This window comes from Neofelis nebulosa, chromosome 1 (genome assembly GCF_028018385.1).
Source record: "Neofelis nebulosa isolate mNeoNeb1 chromosome 1, mNeoNeb1.pri, whole genome shotgun sequence".
NCBI classification, from domain to species: domain Eukaryota; kingdom Metazoa; phylum Chordata; class Mammalia; order Carnivora; family Felidae; genus Neofelis; species Neofelis nebulosa.
In genome coordinates, this window is record NC_080782.1 from 134,959,789 (window position 1) to 134,980,521 (window position 20,733).

A 20,733-nucleotide genomic window follows, 5' to 3' on the forward strand; every position below is an offset into this window, starting at 1 on the left:
TGTTTGTTTGGGAAGACCTTTATCTCTCCTTCTATTCTAAATGACAGACTTGCTAGATAAAGGACTCTTGGCTGCATATTTTTTTTTCTGTTCATCACATTGAAGATTTCCTGCCATTCCTTTCTGGCCTGCCAAGTGTCAGTAGAGAGATCGGTCACGAGTCTTATAGGTCTCCCTTTATATGTTAGAGTGTGTTTATCCCTAGCTGCTTTCAGAATTTTCTCTTTATCCTTGTATTATGCCAGTTTCACTATGATATGTCATGCAGAAGATCGATTCAAGTTACGTCTGAAGGGAGTTCTCTGTGCCTCTTGGATTTCAATGCCTTTTTCCTTCCCCACATCTGGGAAGTTTTCAGCTATTATTTCTTCAAGTACACCTTCACCTCTCTCTTCCTCTTCTGGAATACCAATTATGCGTAGATTATTTCTCTTTAGTGCATCACTTAGTTCTCTAATTTTCCCCTCATACTCCTGGATTTTTTTATTTCTCTTTTCTCAGCTTCCTCTTTTTCCATAATTTTATCTTCTAGTTCATCTGTTCTCTCCTCTGCCTCTTCATTTCGAGCTGTGGTTGTTTCCATTTTATTTTGCAGCTCGTTTATAGCATTTTTAGCTCCTCCTGACTGTTCCTTTGTCCCTTGATCTCTGTAGCAATAGATTCTCTGCTGTCCTCTATACTGTTTTTAAGCCCAGTGATTAATTTTATGACTATTATACTAAATTCACTTTCTGTTATATTGTTTAAATTATTTTTGATCAGTTCATTAGCTGTTGTTATTTCCTGGACATTGTTTTGAGGGGAATTCTTCCTTTTCGTCATTTTGGATAGTCCCTGGAGTGGTGCGGAACTGCAGGGCACTTCCCCTGTGCTGTCTTGAATAACTTGAGTTGATGGGCAGGGCCACAGTCCCACCTGATGTCTGCCCCCAGCCCACCGCTGGGGCCACAGTCAGACTGGTGTGTACCTTCTCTTCCCCTCTCCTAGGGGCAGAATTCACTGTGGGGTCGTGTGCCCCATCTGGGCTATTTGCACACTGCCAGGCTTGTGGTGTTGGGGATCCGGCGTATTAGCTGGAGTGGATCAGCAAGGTGCACAGGGGTGGGAGGGGCAGGCTCAGCTCGCTTATCCTTCAGTGATCTGCTTCGGGAGGGGCCCTGCGGCACCGGGAGGGAGTCAGACCCACCGCCGGAAGGATGGATCTGCAGAAGCACAGCATTGGGTGTTTGGAAGGTGCAAGCAAGTGCCCTGGCAGGAACCAGTTCCCTTTGGGATTTTGGCTGGGGGATGGGTGAGGGAGATGGTACTGTCGAGCACCTTTGTTCCCTGTCAAGCTGAGCTGTGTCATTCAGGGCTCAACAACTCTCCCTCCAGTTGTCCTCCAGCTTTCCCACTCTCTGAGCAGAGTTGTTAACTTATAACCTTCCAGATGTTAAGTCCCGCTTGCTGTCAGAACATACTCCGTCTGGCCCCTCTGCTTTTGCAAGCCAGACTTGGGGGCTCTGCTTTGCCGGTGGGCCCCCCCTCTGCCCCGGCTCCCTCCCACCAGTCTGTGTAGCGCGCACCGCCTCTCCACCCTTCCTACCTTCTTCCATGGCCCTCTCGTCTGCGCTTGGCTCCGGAGACTCCGTTCTGCTAATCCTCTGGCGGTTTTCTGGGTTATTTAGGCAGGTGTAGGTGGAATCTAAGTAATTCGCAGGACGCAGTAAGCCCAGCGTCCTCCTACGTCGCCATCTTCCTTTAATCCCTCTGGAGCAGATGTTCTAACAGCGGGCCTCGGTCAAGATGGCAGCTTGATGTTGCAGGACTTCCGGGTCTTACCAGAAAAGTAGAGCAACATTCTCAGCTCTAATTTCTGGGATGAAGGAAAGCACCTATAGAAGAGCTATAATGTTTTCAGATCTTATAGGCACCAATTATTATGCCAGCATAATTAACACACTTCTCCTGGTTCCAGTTGCATATTAAGCAAATATGGACTGATGCTGTTCCTCTTACATTCACTGTTTATTTCTTCTCAGTTATATGGGTTTTTTGTTGTTGTTGCTGTTGTTTTTGTCTAGCATCAAATTGTGGTTTTATTTGATTGAGGATTTAGTAGGATAATCTGGTACAAGGCAGTATATCTTTAAAAATAAATATTCTTACAGACCACCACAATATGCATAGGGGTATATATCTAATATATACACAAGCGTATATATCTAACACTATCCTACTACCAGAAATCAATCCTGTGCCTTCAAAGAGAAGACACCCACTTTGTTCAGCAGACTCTTGTTCTATGCATTCTTCCTAGAGTGTTCATTCATTCCTCCAAAGTTATTCATATTACCAATATAGTTATTCTCTAACTTCAGCCTGTATCAGGAAACACTGAGTCATCAAAAGAAATAATATTGAGGTTTCTGGGGAATGCAGGAGAGAACATCATTCACTTTTTCTACTTTGGCATCAAGATGTTTGTACCAGGAACAGCTCCAGTGGTGTTCCAACTCTCTGACAATCGTAACCCACAGATTCTCCCATTTATCTTATGTTGACAAATGTCCATCTGCTAGTGTTTGATAAGGGTTCAACTACTTCTCTGAAAATTTCTAGGAGGAAACACCTTTCTTCTCAGCTCTACTTTGGGTTCTTTAACAGCATTGCCAAACAGCACATGCCCTTCTGGTGATCATAGCAGTCTCCATGGTTAAGTAGGAAAACTTTGAAGTTGATCAAGTTCCAATTCCCATGTGCCTTGTTTGACATTAGCTGGCATTTGCACTATTATCCCACCTCTCAGGATACAGAAGCCAGGAGACTTAAAAAAAAATCCTAAGGGATGGATAGAAGGAAGGATACCATTTCCTGATAATAGTATAATTCCAAAATTAGTCTTACAAACAAAGGAGGGAGGGGACCTTGACATCATTGAATTCCCACAGCTGGTATGGCTACAAAGGTCCAAATTTTGGACCCCTACCAAAAATTTCAGAATGGATCTTCTTACCCTTTGTTAATTATAAAATAAATAGATTTCCAGACTTTTTGCAAAGGAAGGGCCTAAATACGCAGTTGGGAAATGATACAGAGAGAGAGAAGATACATTTTGTACTTCACTGACAAGATAGACCTGAACTTCATCTCCTGGGTATTTTCTACAAGTTTGTAAGCTTAACTAAGGTAGATTAAAGAGGACAATGAGAGGTTTTTTGGTCTTCTGTCAGAATGTTTTACCATCTTTTTTTTCTGATACCAGTTCCTAACCCTTGACCTCTGGCATGTGACACACTTGTGGTCCATGAAAACATCCTACTGTCTTGGCCATAGCCATCAATCCATGGGTAAGACTATGATATAAGTAGGGTCGATAAAATTTCTGTGTAAGATTCTGAATAGATTCTGTGAGAAAGAAGTTCTGTTCCCTGGAGTTGGAAATAAATTTAGGTTCTTTAGCTGCAAGTATTATAAGCCAATACTGACTACTTAAAGCAAAAAAACAAAAACAAAAAAAAAGAATGCTTATTAGGAGAGTAAGATGGCAATCACAAGGATCTTCCTGGGCAGGAGGAAAGGGACATTGTGATTGAACAGTCCCATAGGACCTCAGAGAATGGGAGAGGAACACATCTCCCAAGGAAAATCATGCTTCTACCAAAGACAGAAGGAAGTGGCTGTGAGCAGGCAGAAACAGATGTTCACTATAGACCAGGGCAGCCAGGGCGTCTCCGGATCTGTGCCTGCAGTAGCTCAAGTAGAGCTAGTATCAAAGAAGAACGGAATGAGCAGTCCACGAACCCTGTGCTTCAGCCTGCTGAAAATAGTTACAGTTTGGTTTTTGTCACTTGCACCCAACAGAGTCCGGAGCAACACCTAGTTTTCATGGGAGTGATTTTCAGGACTAGAGGTTTCTAGAATGTCCTTTTGAAAATTAGAACCACCCTAAATTTGCACATAGTTAATAAGTCACATTTCTTGGGATCTTCATGATGCATCCCCAAGCTTTTCAGACTCCTGGAGCAGTTGCTTGTCCTTGAGGGGACTTCTGAAATCAGACTTTGGCTGTGGAGTTCTATTTAAAGAAGCCAGCCTATTTTAGGAAGCCTTCAGTAGACAAAGGAAGAGACAAACTGACAGGCAATCTCTGAATGAGACCTAGAGATTATAAAGATGAATATAAGCTATTCTCTGCCATAAATATTAAAACTCCTTGGGAACTTCTTAGAAAGTACATCTCGAAGTTACCACTCCTACACTCTCTCACTGTCCCTATTATGACTTGCTGGTGTTTACTGGTCTACATGTAAAATATCTCACCTTGGAATAGCTTCTGGTATTTGAGGATTCAGTGGGAGTGCTTAACAGAATACTCTTTTCTGCAGATGCGGGGATAATCATGTGTATGTTTGAGGGGGAAGATATCTACTTTTTGTTTTCCTGAGTTCTTGTCAGTTTCTGTGATGGCAGTAACACCCTTGACAGCAGTAGGGAAGTACAGGCAGTCTGTTTATGCTTTGACCAAATATCAGACTGAACCCCATGCAGCCTGATGAAATGGGTGGTGAAAAGTGCATTTCAACAATGTTCGAGCATTTGCAACAGTGAGATCGCAGGGCCTTCCTTGTTACGTTCTTCGAAAACTCTGGTAAGATAAACATCTGTGTTCAGTAGTGAAAGAATGTTGGTGTAGAACTATCGATCAAGTAATTGGTTCTTAATATGAGGAAGGACAGGCTTATGAAGAGCTGTGCTGAGAGAAAGTCAAAAAGGGCAGGATGGCATTGTTGAAAAAAATCTGGACACAAATGGACAGCTACTCAAGATTGGCCTTACTCCAGCAAATCGGAATATAACCTCTCTCTAAATGCTTGGAACTCCACCAAGTCAAGATTTTATTTGGGCCCAAAGCACTCTCATTAAAATACACTTAAACTTGACAAGGTGTTAGTCATTACATCCCAGTGAGGATTATTTTAATCACTGTTTTTTTTCCCAGTTGAGATTTCATAGAACATGAAATACACCACATTAATCACCTTAAAGTGTACAATTCATTCATTTTCCTATATTAACAATGTTGTATAACCACTGTTACTATTTAATTCCAGAATGTTCTTATCACCCTCAAATCCCAGGGGTTTTTTTGTGTTGTGTTGTTGTTGTTTTGTTTTGTTTTTAACACCAAGTTTCTATAGGAGCTTTGATCCTAAGGAAGTTTACAGGAAGAGAGAGAATAGGAGGGTTGAGTCCTTGGGGTGGACATCATGATAAAAGATACTCTTGAAAATTTTGGTCCCAGTTGACTGATAGAGTTGGTTGATAAAGAGATAAATCTCTTAAATTTTATTTGAACAATATAGAACAGCAATAGTCTAATCCTTAAAATGACTAGTGTTTAAAAACAGCCTTGTGCCAAGTGGGTGATGGGCATTGAGGAGGGCACCTGTTGGGATGAGCACTGGGTATTGTATAGAAACCAATTTGACAATAAATTTCATGTATAAAAAAACAAACAAAAACATCTTTGTGTCACTGAATATCACTGAAATGTCATTCCTTTTCCATACCTCCTTGAACACAATGGCTAGCTCTATTCAGACACTGAGTCCTGGATAAGCTTGCCCTGGGATCTACCTGCACTAACTGGGAGAATCTTTTGAACAGGAGTAAAATTGAGAGATGACTTAGAATTGATATTGCTGTCACTTGGGCAATGGCAACTTGTATGTGTAGGCTAGATACCTTACTTGGTATACTAGCTGTGCATATTAGGAGAAAAGAATGAAAAGGAAAAAAAAATCCAGAACACTACATTTGTACACTGGCTTGAAATCTCTGAACCAGGTCTCTGATGTTCTGTTAAAAGATAGGAGTTCCATCACAGCAAGTGATTTCATGCTCATGTACCAACAAGGGGACTTAGTCACCAATGTCTTTTGCATAGGAGCTTTGTCCTTTTAAGCAAGGAAGCAAAGGACACAAAGATTGTTTCTGAAACTTAACTTTAGGTTCTTGTGTACTAAGGTTTACCCAAAGGCGAGTCTTAAGGGGTACAGTAAGCATTTTAGTGAATTATGCTGGTAAATAAAGCTGTAAGCACTTCAGATGCAGGCTGTGGAAATGACGGAAGGAATCTGCCTTGGGCTGTGATTATTTGCACAAAGTAAAATCCACAAACAACGCTCAGGCTGTAAGTTTCCTGCTGTGCCAGTTTTATAAGAAAGGTGTTTTTCTTTTCGGTTGAACTTTCCATTGACTTAAATCATTTATTTCCTTGGAGGTAATTTAAGTACATAGCCAATGAAGTAGTTTACTGTGTTGATGTAAAACAAAAAGGAAAAAGTTTGGTAACTCACTGTTGGATCCGTGAGAATATGCTTAAAGGTATTCCTAATATTCTGATCAGGAACATCCCTCTGATCAGAAGAGCTGAATGCCAACCTACTATATATACAGATTTACTTAGAAAATGAACCAAATGAGGAAAAAAATTGCACACTTGGGTAAAAAATATTCTAATTTATTTGGAAATATCTCCATCTGCTTGTTAGAACTACAGACATAATCTGTAATTATAACAGAGAAGTAGATTTACATCAATCCAAGTAGCATGTCATTTAGAATAAAAACTTTTTTGCCCTCTTGCAATTTCAGTTGTTACAATAAGGCAGGCCTTTAGAGTAGGCACCCATGATGACACTTGGTGGAGGATAGAAGGGGATTCCTTTCCCATAGTAGTTTGGTTCACTCTCCATTTTTATGGGGTCTGAAATTGTACCATTGGGCATTTATTTCTTGGATCATGAAGTCCTTTTGTTCATCAAGAAGAATCTACTTAAAAATTGCCACTACTCATGGGTGAGTGACTCATGAGGCAAGCATTGCATTATATTTTAACTTGACCATTAGATGAGACTCTATTGGACACGTTGGTTTTGTCCCTTACTCTTTCTTTCTAGTAATGGGTTATCCCTTCCTTTAAGGAAGTGCTTCTCTCCCAGACCAGCCCAGTGCTTCTGTTGGGAGTTGCCAGTCAGAACATTCTTCTTTTCCACCCTGATTTCCCTCTATCATGACACCCAGTGGCAGGGTGCATGACCGGAACCTTGCCCAACCGTAGTACCCCACCCTTGGCCACAAAGATTGGGTCATGTCCCTGCATGGGTATCCAACTCAAGCTAGGAAAGAATGCTTTATTGTACTTTTTCTAATTGGGAGTTGGTGGAAAAATGCTTTCTTTTCTGCCTGGAGGAAAGATGGGGACAGCCTCTAGTTGCTTATGGCCACGTTTCCAGTCTCTTCTGACATCCCACTTGAGAGAATGAAGTCTCAATGGAGACAGAAGCAGAGATGAGTGTTGTCAGAATGTTTTGATGGTGTCTGAGACTCTGTATCCATTGGACTATAAGGCTAATGGCATGCCCTTTCTTAGTTTGTTTATGCCAATAAATCACCTTTTCTCCTTAAGCTATTATGACTGGGACATCTGTCATTTGCAAACAGAGGTCTGAGAACTGAAAACAAACATTTTATAAAAGGATACAAGATAACCAGAGGAGGGCTATTGTTCTGGTCTAGACATGTGTGTGGGAGGTGGGTCAATCCTAACTGGTGTGTGTTTAAATGGAGGGCATTGTGTGTTAAAGCTACCGACATCTTTGCAGACTTTACTTTCAAGTGTGTTAAGACGTAGGACAAGGTGACCACAGTCTCTGCGAATGAAAGCCAATATGACTCTGGGGCCACAAGTGCTTTGACAGTCTCCTGGACTATTGAATTCAGGTTGAGGAACATGGGAGTAAGGGGAGAGCAAGAAAGTGCAAATATTTGATTTAAGTCCGTCCACTGACTCACTTTTTTGGCCAAAAAAAGAAGCAACATATAGGTCCAAAACGAGTCACTCTTTTCATCCCTGATTGACCTTGGAATATCTGCCCTTATTTAAATTTGTAGCTGTTCATAATGCATTCAGGTTTTGTGGACTTTTCTTCTAGTAGCTTAAAAAAAACAAATACAGAGAAAAAAATGGGCACAGAAGGTGGGACTTAATGTTTTCTACCCTCTTTGAACCGTGAGAGTCCCAGTACCTCAGGATAATTTAATTTTGACCTACTCAAATATCAGAAGGACAAAATTAGACAGGATTTTTCATTAGACAGGATTTGTCATTAGACAGCAAATGATATTTTTGTCAACGATGAGAATTATATACCTTGCAGTATTATCTCTTTTCACTAGATGAAAAATATAGTCAATAAGTTGAAAGCTTCTCTCAGGTGAATTGGAGAACTTTCTCCAATGTGCTGTACAATTATTATCAGTTTCTTATTACACAACTAACCTGAAATCTGGCTATGGTGCCCTAGGATAAAGACCTTTAAATGGATAATATCGTTGAGTGGATTTTATTCCCTAGGTTTTCATGATGGCAAAAGCAAATTCATAAGCTATCATTATGTTTTGTGGAAAGAGAAAAACAAATTGACCTTCAGCATTTTTTTTCAAGATGACTGTGTTCCATGCCATTTCATCCCCAGGATAGCACTTTTCAAAATAGAAAATTAAATCCAAACTCCTATTAAAAGCTTTACCACATGGCCAGGTTGCTGATGTGTCTCCCTTTCTGAAGCCACCACATCGTCTACTTTCCCCTCCTCCATTTATTTCCATGGTCCTCCTCTTTTTCCAGAATTATTTATGAATAATAAAGGAAACCAGAGGAAGAATAATGGCATGTTTCTGGTTTTACAAGAATGCCGCACACAAGAGGAAGACATTTATCCAGGGGCCCACGGTTTTGCAAGAGATCCACCAGGCAGAATGAGGATGGATAGCACTTCTGTAGAACAGAAACAAAATAGCCTTCTGTTCAGAGGTGCATAGGCACACTGGGTAGTGTAAGTGGCCGTCTGGAGGCTGATGGCCTTAGGTGTTGCTCACACTAATCTGGGGCCAAGTAACCAACATCCCTAAGCCTCTGTTTATTCTTTGGGGATCCATAAATGTACTTACTTCAGAGCTTATTCTGAGACTTAAATTCATGTGAAGTGCTTAGCAAAATGCCTGGCACAAAGTATTAAATGGTAACTCATATCATGGCTAATGACGACGGTCTGAGGGGTCTTTTTCCCCCAGTGTGTGTTTATAGTCTCTTAGAGAAGACTTGTTAAAGATCTACACCAAAGTGGCTATTAAAACCTTTCTAAACCACCCAGATTTCCTCCTCTCCCAGCCTTGCCTGCTTGGTTCTGGCTCATTCACCTATTGTATAAACGCCTTTTTTTTTTTTTTTTTTTTTAACTTCCCTGGGCCTGCCTTAGCCTACAGGCCTGTCCACACTCATCTCCCCGCTCCACTCAAGAGCTTCATCCGTCGGGTCCTCCTTCGGCTCACCTCCCTCACTGCCGCCCAGCTTGTGCAGAGACGCTTATCAGTTCTACCAAGTCCAGCTCTTCAGCCTCAGAGACTTTGCTTTAAGGAACTGCTTATTCATTCTCTGCCTCACTTACAGTGAAAGTGAACCCAGCCTGGAGTCAGTAGTTTGTGTAATGTCACTATTCATGTGGAAAGGAGGTCAGGCCAGGCCAGACCTGCATGCTGTTGAGCCAGTATGCTGCCTGGCACTGTGGCCCTGCTTTTAGCTCTGTTGCCAATAAAACCATATATCTCTCAGGATAGAGGGCCGGCATGCAACTGTCACGTGGTAATACTGACCTCTAGGGGCTGGCTTTCCTTCACACAGAGTCTTTATCTTCTCATTCAGTTCCAGGACTGTGATGGCAGCCTCTTGCTTAGCTGTTGCCAAATCAGTTTGCAGCATTTTCAGTTTCCTTTTGTGCTTTAGTTTCTTAAAAAAAAAATAAGAGTTTCCATCACTAGAGACCCATGCATCAAAGGAATAAAAAGAACTAATGAAGTCTGGACAAACATGGCCTCGAAGCCCAGCTTACATGAACTGCTCTTGGATTATCTAGCTGAAGCCCTTTCTGAGGTCTGTGAAGCGGAGTGCTTGTGACCCTGTTGAAGCATTGCGGTAAAAAAAGCCACTCTCTACATTCGAGTATCTTTTACCCTCTTGAAAGGTTTTCATGTGCATCCGAACCTTGTATTTTGGTCACTTGTAATAGAGGCAATTGGAGATCAACTTTAGTTGGCGGTTGGCATTTTACCGCTGAGGTGCCAGTGCCTAAAAGGGTCTGACTTTTTTTCCCAGTCTGCAAGTAAACTCCCGTGAGATAGAGCCTTGTTTCTGTGTCATGTTCCACGCTAACACCATAATGGTTTGCATTCAAATAAACTCTGAAGAGTGTGATGCTAGCATGAAATGCTGATGTTTGCAGATATTTACCATGGTATCTATACAGGGAAAGTGATCAGGGGTACAAATGGTTAAGCAGTAGAAGACAGGAATTGCTTGCTATAAAATAATCTGATTGATGACATCTAAACCTTTGAAAGAACTACTTTAGGAAGGTGTTACATAACCCAAGGGTTCACCTTGAGACTTTATGACTACTCCTTTTATGGGTGGCAAAATGAATTTGATTTGTCAAAATCAGACGTAGCTGTCACTACATAGAAGCCATCTATTATGAAAAGTTTCGTATTTGCACTTGGGTGATGCTATCTTTCCACTGATGGGCTCACTTTGCCAAGTCTGAATGGACTGGTAATTAGGAATCCCAGAAAATAAATGACTAATATTTCTTATCAGACCTAAATCTTGAGATAGAGGGAAAGAATGGCTTTTGCACCCCAAGGAAAACTTCACATAGAAAACATCAGGTGGTAGGGAATGGCTGGGAATGGCTCCCTTTTTTTTTTTTTTTTTGAGAGTGAAACCAGTAAAATCAGTTTTTCGAATATGGGATTAGATAGTCATGGACATCCCATTTCATTCATTCATTCATTCATTCATTCATTTTTTTAGAGAGTGAGCTGGGGAGAGGGGCAAAGAGATAAAAAAAAGAGAGAAAGAATCTCAAGCAGGCTCCACGCTGAGCCTGGAACCCAACACAGAGCTTGATCCCACAACCCTATGATCATGACCTGGGCTGAAATCAAGAGGTGGACACTCAATGGACTGAGCCACCCAGGCCCCCCTAAGCCCCCCATTTTAAAGACAGATCATCTTTTAGGCTGAAGCAGGATTAGGATTTCACGAAAGCTGAATTAATGACATACCTATGGCTAGGACAGAATGTGTTATTCAAATGAGCATGGTAGTCATGGAACTTCTAGGGAGTTGGAAAGGGTAGAATCTGGCATGGTTCCCCAGCACGGTTCAGTTGAGAGGTGCCCTGATCCACAGCATGAGCTCCTGGTTGGTTCAGCACTTCTCCTAGAGTGTAGTTAGTAATCACAGACTCATTCCATTATGCTAATTATGAAGCACCCTTTTGGTGTCAGTCATGATGCTGTCCAGTTGTTGAAACATCATTGCCGATAAGGCTCCATGGCACTCACAGCTGCTAACTACTCCCATGCCTCTGAGTCTGTTCATCAAAAGCCTTCACCATCTGGCCCACCCTTAGGGTTAGTTCAGGGAGAAACTGAGCTGATCAAGAAATGCCTGGGTATTTGATAGCTGTGTTTCCCATAGTAAGTTATTAGGTTGGCATGTTCATTGTTACCTCCCTATCTTATCAGTTGGTTTCTGTTTGTTCATGAGGACCTCATCCATTGCAGGTCTGGGGTGATAATGCCTCTGAGGCCCTGTGTGATTTTCTACGTCCTGTCCTGATGCTGCTTCAGGACTGTTCCATGCTCAGATTTTTCACCCTTTGTTTTTATCATTTAGAACTTAGGAGCTAGAAAGTGGGAGGAATGATGTTGAAAGTGAGAAAGTAAAGGAAATGAGGGAAAGAATGGCAAAGGGATTCTGAAGACAGTGTTAACTGAAAGTGTCAGAAAAAGGGGCACGTGGGTGGCTCAGTTGTTGAGGCATCTGACTCTCGACTTTGGCTCAGGTCATGATCTCTTGGTTCGTGGGACCAAGCGCCACATCCAGCTCTGTGCTACATTGGGGAGCCTGGTTGGAATTCTCTCTAACCTCTCTTTCCTCCCCTCCCCCACACTCTTTCACAGCGCACATGCTCTCTCAAAATAAATAAACTTAAAAAAAAGTGTCAGAAAAGAACCAATAATGGCATGCGTGCTGACAAATTAGAGATTAAGTGTGAGGGTGAATGTACCTTACACTGACCTATATAAAAAAGTTAGGGTGGGGGCGCCTGGGTGGCGCAGTCGGTTAAGTGTCCGACTTCAGCCAGGTCATGATCTCACGGTCCGTGAGTTCGAGCCCCGCGTCAGGCTCTGGGCTGATGGCTCGGAGCCTGGAGCCTGTTTCTGATTCTGTGTCTCCCTCTCTCTCTGCCCCTCCCCCGTTCATGCTCTGTCTCTCTCTGTCCCAAAAAAAATTAAAAATTAAAAATTAAAAAAACGTTAAAGAAAAAGTTAGGGTGATGGATAGAAAGAGTAACCAATAGACAAGTGACAAATCAGAGTTAGCAAAACAGTAATTTAATCTAGTTATTAAGTATATAGATGTTTACTGTAAAAGTCCTTCAACTTTTCCGTGCTTGGAATTTTCTATAAGGAAATACTGAGAGGAGTAAGAAGAAAAGATTTCATTTCATCACATTGCTTCTCCCTTAATTCTTTTTTTTTTTTTTTATCACTTTAGGTTGTTTTATTTTGTGCCCCCCCTCGCTCCCTCCCCACCAAAGAAAACAAAACAAAAAAAAACCACCCCACAAATCCTCTAATAAGAATTGCAGGTGGTTTTCTTGGGAGGTAATGAGAAGCAACACTTTGAAGATATATATAAGATAGAAAGAAAGTAAAGGTTGTGCTAATGAATGGATTTCCACTGTTGCCAAATTGGTCTCTGTCCTACTGGAAAACTTCTTTTTTTTAAATTCAAGTTAACATATAATGTAGTATTGGCTTCAGGAGTAGAATTTAGGCATTCATCACTTAGATACAACACCCAGTGCTTATCCCAACAAGTGCCCAAACCATTGCCCATTTAGTCCATTCCCCACCCACCTCCCCTCCAGCAACCCTCAGCTTGTTCTCTATTGTTAAGACTCTGTTATGGTTTGCCTCCCTGTTTTTATCTTATTTTACTTTTCCTTCCCTTCCCCTATTTTCACATTTTGCTTCTTAAATTCCACCTTTGAGTGAAATCATAGCATGCTTGTCTTTCTCCGACTTAATTCACTTAGCATAATATACTCTTGTTCCATCCACATTATTGCAAATGGCAAGATTTCATTCTTTTTGATTACTAGTAATATTCCTGTGTGTGTGTGTGTGTGTGTGTGTGTGTGTGTGTGTGTGTGTGTGTGTCTATCATATCTTCTTTATCCGTTCATCAGGTGATGGACATTTGGGCTCTTTCCATAGTTTGGCTGTTGTTGGTAATGCTGCTATAAACATTGGGGTGCACGTTCCCCTTCAAATCAGCATTTTTGTATTCTTTGGATAAATACCTAGTAGTACAGTTGCTGGGTCATAGGGTGGTTATATTTTTATCTTTTGGAGAACCTCCATCCTCTCTGGCAAAGGGACTGCACCAGTTTGCATTCCTACCAACAGGGTAAAAACAGTTCCTCACCAACATCTGTTGTTTCCTGAGTTGTTAATTTTAGTCATTCTGACAGGTGTGAGATGGTATCTCATTATGGTTTTGATCTGTATTTCCCTGATGATGAGTGGTCTTGAGTATCTTTTCATGGGTCTGTTAGCCACCATGTCTTCTTTGGAAAAGTGTCTATTCAGGTCCTCTGCCCATTTCTTCACTGAATTTTTTTTTTTTTTTTTGGTGTTGAGTTTGATAAGTTCTTTATAGATTTTGGATATTAAGCCTTTATCCAATATTTCATTGCAAATATTTTCTCCCATTCTTTTGGTTGCCTTTTAATTTTGTTAATTGTTTCCTTCACTGTACAGAAGCTTCTTATCTTGATGAGGTCCCAATAGTTCATTTTTGCTTTTGTTTCCCTTGCCTCTGGAGACATGTTGAGTAAGAAGTTGCTGTGGTCAAAGTCAAAGAGCTTGCTTCCTGTGTTCTCCTCTAGGATTCTGATGGTTTGCTGGCTTCTCCCTTAATTCTTAATAGATGGTATTCACATTCTGAAATCATTTTGCAATGATTCATATGCAGATAAGTATTATTTTTTGAAACTTTTCTCAAAGAAGAGGTTAGAGTGGGAGAGAGCCAAAGCATAAGAGACTCTTAAAAACTGAGAACAAACTGAGGGTTGATGGGGGGTGGGAGGGAGGGCAGGGTGGGTGATGGGTATTGAGGAGGGCACCTTTTGGGATGAGCACTGGGTGTTGTATGGAAACCAATTTTACAGTAAATTTCATATATTAAAAAAATAAAAAAATAAAATAAACAAATAAATAAATAAACAAAAAAATAAAATAAAATAAAATCTAAAAAAAAAAACAAAACAAAACTTTTCTCAAAGTAGGCATTGATAGTAAATAAACCTAAGCAAAAACTAAATGTAACTTGGAAAGACTCGGTGAGGTGGCCAACAGGGGCTGGCATGGTGTCACCAAGAAAAAGTCTTTATCAAGCTACATTTCTGTTTTGACAGGATGAATTGGTGGATAGAGTGACTTGATGAATATGTGTCAGTGGAAAGACATAATGCTTCTCAATATCAGTTAAACATTTCACCTTTTCAGTTAAAAAAACTTCATTCCTTAAAAAAAATCAAATTTTCAGACCACCTTTTTATCTTCCTCTTATGGTGATTGTATGTTTTGCCTTTATTATTGTTATGATATTTGTATATTTGCCTTATGATCTGAAAAAGTAAGTGAGGATATTTAGTTTGGAGAAGACAGTATACAAGGGAGTCATGACATGTGACTTCAGTGATCTAAGGTACTATTCAAGAGGAGAGGAAGTTGAGTTAAACAGTATTATTTTAGAGATACCTGGGGAACAATAAGTAAAGAAGTCAAGAGGAGGCAGATTTTGGCACAACGTGAGAAAGCACCCTCCAATAATCAGGGCTGCATTCATAACAAGGTAGGATGGGTCCTGGCAAAGGCCTCCTGCTCTGGGAATGATCAAGCAGAGACTGGAGGAACATCTTCAGGCAGGCCCATGGTAAACTCTGGGACCTGGGTCAGGAGGTAATTAGAGGTCTGGCTTACCCCCAATTCTTTCCACCTCTGGCTTCCTCCAGTCTCTTAGGGGCACAGCACATTTATGAATGGATACCTCAGCCCTCAAAGTCTCTGAGATGGGTACAGTTTTCAGGGATCCCTTAAAAACAGCTCTGGAATTTGTGAGATGTTCTGTAGGAAGGCCAAAAAAGGCCTGTGGGGACCTTATTCAAGGATATTATCCTTATTCAAGGATATCCTTATTCAGGATAATGTGACCCAAAATGTGCAAACTTTATTATTTAGCTATAATGGAAAGGGGAAGGGAAGTTTAGATTTAAACAAAAAATTGAATAAAGAACCTTGATTTGTTCTATTGGGATCTTTTGGTTGTTCAAACCAGTTGTTAAAAAGAGTTTAACAACTTTGTCTTTTTTTTTCTTTTCTCCAGACAGAACTGCTGTATGCTATTAATTCATAGATCTAACCAAGCCCTTTGGGCATTTCTAAAAATTCAGTTTGCCAACATGTTTTTTATTAGTCATAGACATCAAATGATTTCAGCAATGATAATATTTTCCTTTGCTTTTTTGGCATTCTTTAGCCAGGCAACCCAAGTGTTGTACTTGAACGTAATTGAGTCTGTTATTGTCTCCTTAGTAACTAGGAACTCCTGTCCATGATTACTGAAAGGACAGGAAGGCTTTATAGCTTGGAGGTAAATTCCTATTACCTTGCTCTTTTCCTACTTCTCCTACAGGGCGGACAGAAGGAGGAAATCATGTATTTGTGCAATGTTTTGAAAAGGAAATATCTATCCATATCACATTGCTGAATAGCTTGCATTATACCAAGTCATCGGGAATTAGAAATCATCAGGGAACTATTTATAGATGAGTTTCATCACAAAGTTGCCAGCATTGTTTAAAATTTCTTGGTCTTTGCACATACTTTGAACTGTGGCCTCAGATTCTAAGCCCAGGCTTTGTCAACTATTGGCCATGAGAAATTGGGCTGGGCTTATGACATTTCCAGGTCCCTAATCCCATGTCACATAGCTGGTGGAGAGTCACTGACATAGCATACAAATGACAGTATCCAGTTCTATAGTTGCAAAGTAGTAGATAGGTCTTTCTCTTTTGTCGTTATTCCTTGAAATACATCAGGGAAACTCTCGACCCTCCACTAAAAACACTAAGGTATCCTTTCTAAAGATGTCTTTGTCACACTTTAGAAAATGAAATTTGTTCTTTAACAAGAGCAAGATTTGTCTTCTTCTCTTTCAAGATTTGTCTTCTTTTCTTTCTCCTTTCCCATCTTCCTCCACTTCCTCCTCTTTCTTCTTCTAAAGCAAGCTTTCTGCATAATTGCAGTGATCTTCTCCTCACTTTGGATGGGTAGACAAAACTTAATGTCCTGAAAACAGATATGCAAATAACCTTGATCCATTCCACTGCCAGAGCTGGCCGGATGCCTGGCAGAGTAGGTGGCTGCCTTGGTGGAATGATGTGAGCAGCTTTCTAAAGCCCTACCTCTTGCTGCCTGTGGCATTTATGTCAGGCTTGCCGGAGCATAGCTTCTTCCCACCTTGTCTGAAATCCACCCCATTCAGTCCCCTTCATTACTTAGCAGAGATAACAAAGACAGGTTTTGTCTCCAGAGGCCACTGATAAAATGCTCACTACCAAGAACATAAAAGAGAATTTGGTTTGAATACAGAACATAGAAGCAGATTTCCCCTTTCATGTCTTTTCTATAATAGCCCATTGTTAATAACAAAATGAATTAAAGTGATGATAGTAGCTTTTGGGTACAACTCGGCTTAAAAAATCAATTTTACATCTCTTGTTTTGTATTTATGCCATCCTTAGGTAAATATTTTAGAAGTCTAGGAATGGCAAATAGGTGCCTTGTAGTTTCCTTTCTACTCCATGGCAGGCCCTCACTTTGGGGATTTTTTCACCCCAGTTTGCATCAGTGACTTCACAATCCTTAATCCACACTCCCAGCAGCCACTGCTCATTGATGAAACCTAATTGTTATCTATGATCTTGTCTCTGTTTTGTAGGTAAGAGAGTTGAGGACCCAGGAGAACTTGAGTAGATCATGGTAACCATAATCTCTTAGTAAGTAGCTAACTTGACTTGAACTGAGTTCTTTTGATTCCAAAGACTGATTTTTCTTCTCAGTGGTAGCATAAAGCTTCACTAATCAATAGCACCATTAATTTTTAAGTTACTTAAAGCTAACTTTGTTAGTGACACTGAGTGTGAGTGGCTCTGCTTAGTGGAAGTAGAAAGGCAACAAAACAGACTTGGTTATAAAAGAGTGATGCTGAAGTGTGATGGTGAGGCACTTATAACATGGATTGCTATGATATCACTAGAGAACCTAAGAAATAAAGGAAAGATGTAATGAACCCAACTAAGGGCTGTCTGTGGCAGGTGTTGCTCTGAGCTCTCTTAGTGTCTTTCATAAAAGGATCTTGGATTTATCCTGGTGATTGTGACCATTTTGTAGGTCATCTGAAGTGACAAAGAGTAGATCAGATGAAACTTATTTACAAAACACCTTGAATGAGGGGCGCCTGGGTGGCGCAGTCGGTTAAGCGTCTGACTTCAGCCAGGTCACGATCTCGCGGTCCGTGAGTTCGAGCCCCGCGACAGGCTCTGGGCTGATGGCTCGGAGCCTGGAGCCTGTTTCTGATTCTGTGTCTCCCTCTCTCTCTGCCCCTCCCCGTTCATGCTCTGTCTCTCTCTGTCCCAAAAATAAATAAAAAACGTTGAAAAAAAATAAAAAAATAAAAAAAACCACCTTGAATGAAAGACGAATCACAAATGCGAAACAGAGCATAGTCTCCATTCATTTAACAAGGTTACGGGGATTAGTTAATACACAAACCTTTAGGCCTCATCTCAGCCTTGACCAAGAGTCCGGCCCCACGTAACCACTGTTGATGTTTCATGACCAACATGAAACATAGTCAGACTTGGGAAATCATAGCTGACACTTTACAGTTCTCTAAAGTATTCCTCCCATCTGAATAGCTTATTTCGTGTTAAAGCATGCTATAGAAATAAATTTTATTTCTGTTTCCTACTCCCAGAGGATTTGGAAGTTGTAATAAAAAGAAAACAAAATCCCAGTAATTAATTAGACAAACATCTTGAGTCACTACAGAAGAGTTTACCTGTAGTTGGAGCCAAGTCTCAGTTCTTTCCCTCTATGGGATAAATAATTCTTAGAGACAGAGGCAAAGTTTGCCAGTAGATGTCCTAGTTTCCAGAAATGCCTGTGCACGTGTTTATGTAAGACAAGTAACAAATTAATACAAGATAAAGAGAGAACTTACACTTGAAATGAAATCCAATGATAAGGTAGACATGTCTAACAATAGAACTGTCCAACAGTTGAAAATTTTGCCAAGGACCATAAGCTACCCCTCCTTGCATGTAGTACACAGACTTACTGAGAATGTTCAAGAGAGAAGCTAATGCTTACCATGTATAATAAGCCAGTCATAGTTCTGAGAAGTTGATACATTTATACATTACTACTTAATTTCTTTTTTTGTAGCAAACCAGTGAAGTAGAACTATTATCAATTCCCTGTTTAAATGCAAACCCTGAAGTACATAGATCTTTAAGTAACTTTCCCAAAGTCAAATGGTGACTCACAGTTCAAATCTGAGCAGTCCAGCTTTAGACTGTCCCTTCCATTCCTATGCCATGAATGCCTCAATATCCTACTAAGGGTCCTACATTGTGAACTGTGTAAATGAGATGGCCTTTTTGTATTCTATAAGTCCATTTCTTTCTTTTTTTAAATAAATATTTTTTTTATTTTAAAAATTTTTTAAATGTTTTATTTATTTTTGAGACAGGGAGAGACAGAGCCTTAACAGGGGAGGGTCAGAGAGAGGGAGACACAGAATCTGAAACAGGCTTCAGGCTCTGAGCCGTCAGCACAGAGCCCGACGCGGGGCTCGAACTCACGGTCTGCGAGATGATGACCTGAGCCGAAGTCGGCCGCTTAACCGGCTAAGCCACCCAGGTGCCCCTAAGTCCATTTCTTAAAGCAAGAAGTGTTCAGTTTCTGATCATGAAGCTTTGAGACATGGGCCGACCCCTTAGCACAATTTAGGAAATCAGATAGAATCACTGAATCCTACATGACACAGAATTGAGTACAATCTTTGAAACCAAATTGCCCAACCCTAGCATTTTAAAGATGTGGGAGTATAAGCAGAGAAAAATGACATGATTTGGCCAGTATCATAGCTAATAAAACTGCAAGAGGCAAGACTCAAAATCAGATTCTCTGACTCCTCATTTCAGTGTGTGTGTGTGTGTGTGTGTGTGTGTGTGTTTCCCCACTATATCATGTTGCTCCTTGGCCATACAAGCTGAAGGGCAGTGAAATGAGTATATGATTGAAACTTGGAGCAGTAACTAAAACCCCCAAGGTATAAGATCCCAGCGTCAAAAATAGCAGTTATTTAGGCAGGTACTTTACCTTAAGTCTCTTGTCACACAGAGAGCTATAAAGGACTGGATTCAGGTCACTCTATACAGTACATATTGGGGTTACATTTGACAGAAAGCAGAATTGTTAGGGGTGCCTGGGTGGCTCAGTCGGTTGGGCATCCAACTTGAGCTCAGATCATGATCTCACAGTTTGTGAGTTTGAGCCCCACATAGGGCTCTGTGCTGACAGCTCAGAACCGAGCCCACTTTGGTTTCTGTCCCTCTCTCTCTCTCTCTCTCTCTCTTCCCCTCCCCAACTTGTGCTCTGTCTCTCTCTCTCTCAAAAATAAACATTAAATATTTTTTTAAAAAAGAAAAGAAAGCAGAGTTGTTAGATAATTGAGATCCCTTTCACTTCAAAGAAACAAGCTGGACCCATAAGAGAAACTTGCCCTCATATAGCATTAGAATATCTGTACTCAGTCAAACAAACTCACTCCTAAGATTAAGGGGTGCTGCCTACCTGTAAGCTCTTTTTTGTGTGAGTGTAACCCTGCCTTATCATTCTTACCCAGTAAACATTAATCAGGCTGGCAACCAAGAGTTTTGAGAAAGGAAGAACCTACAGTGCAATAATTCAATAAATACATTTTCATACTGGCTGAGCACAGCACAAATTAAAACTGAGTGTTCACAAGGTCTTTCTCAAAAAGAAAGTGTAGTCGGGGCTCGGTTAAGCCCAAATCCGATTTTTGGTCTTACAGTCTCAAATCACACCCTGAGAACAGAGAGAGAAGTGCCTTGTCACACCTAACAGAGCCTCCTAGGAAGCTGTTTTCCAGTCCAATCTTCCCTGGGGACAGAGAGAACCCAAAGGGCCAAAGCTGTACATGAAGCAATTTGACTTTCTCAGCCCCACCTCTACAGGTATTGGTATCATTGGCAAACTGCTATAGAAAGTGACGTGGGTGGAAGAGAACAGAAGCCAGAGTACAGAATATATAGGTGGGGGGGGGGGGGGAAGAATTCCCATGTCTGCCTTGTGAAAGTGCTGCCAAGCTCTTCCAACATTATTATAAAAATTATGAAAAGGTTTTTCTCTGCAATGACTTTATAATGGGGCACATGCTTGTTTTTGTTTTCTTTCGTT

General features: G+C 40.8%; 1 protein-coding gene across 1 annotated transcript in view; it reads right to left on the minus strand.

Moving 5' to 3' along the window:
• Positions 1 to 20,733, minus strand: part of CCDC192 (coiled-coil domain containing 192) — a 218,610-nt gene that overhangs the window by 58,924 nt on the left and 138,953 nt on the right. Inside the window, exon 6 of the mRNA XM_058737218.1 lies at positions 9,700 to 9,832. Within this exon, the coding sequence (XP_058593201.1) occupies positions 9,700 to 9,832 (133 nt within the window). The remainder of the gene's footprint in view (positions 1 to 9,699; positions 9,833 to 20,733) is intronic.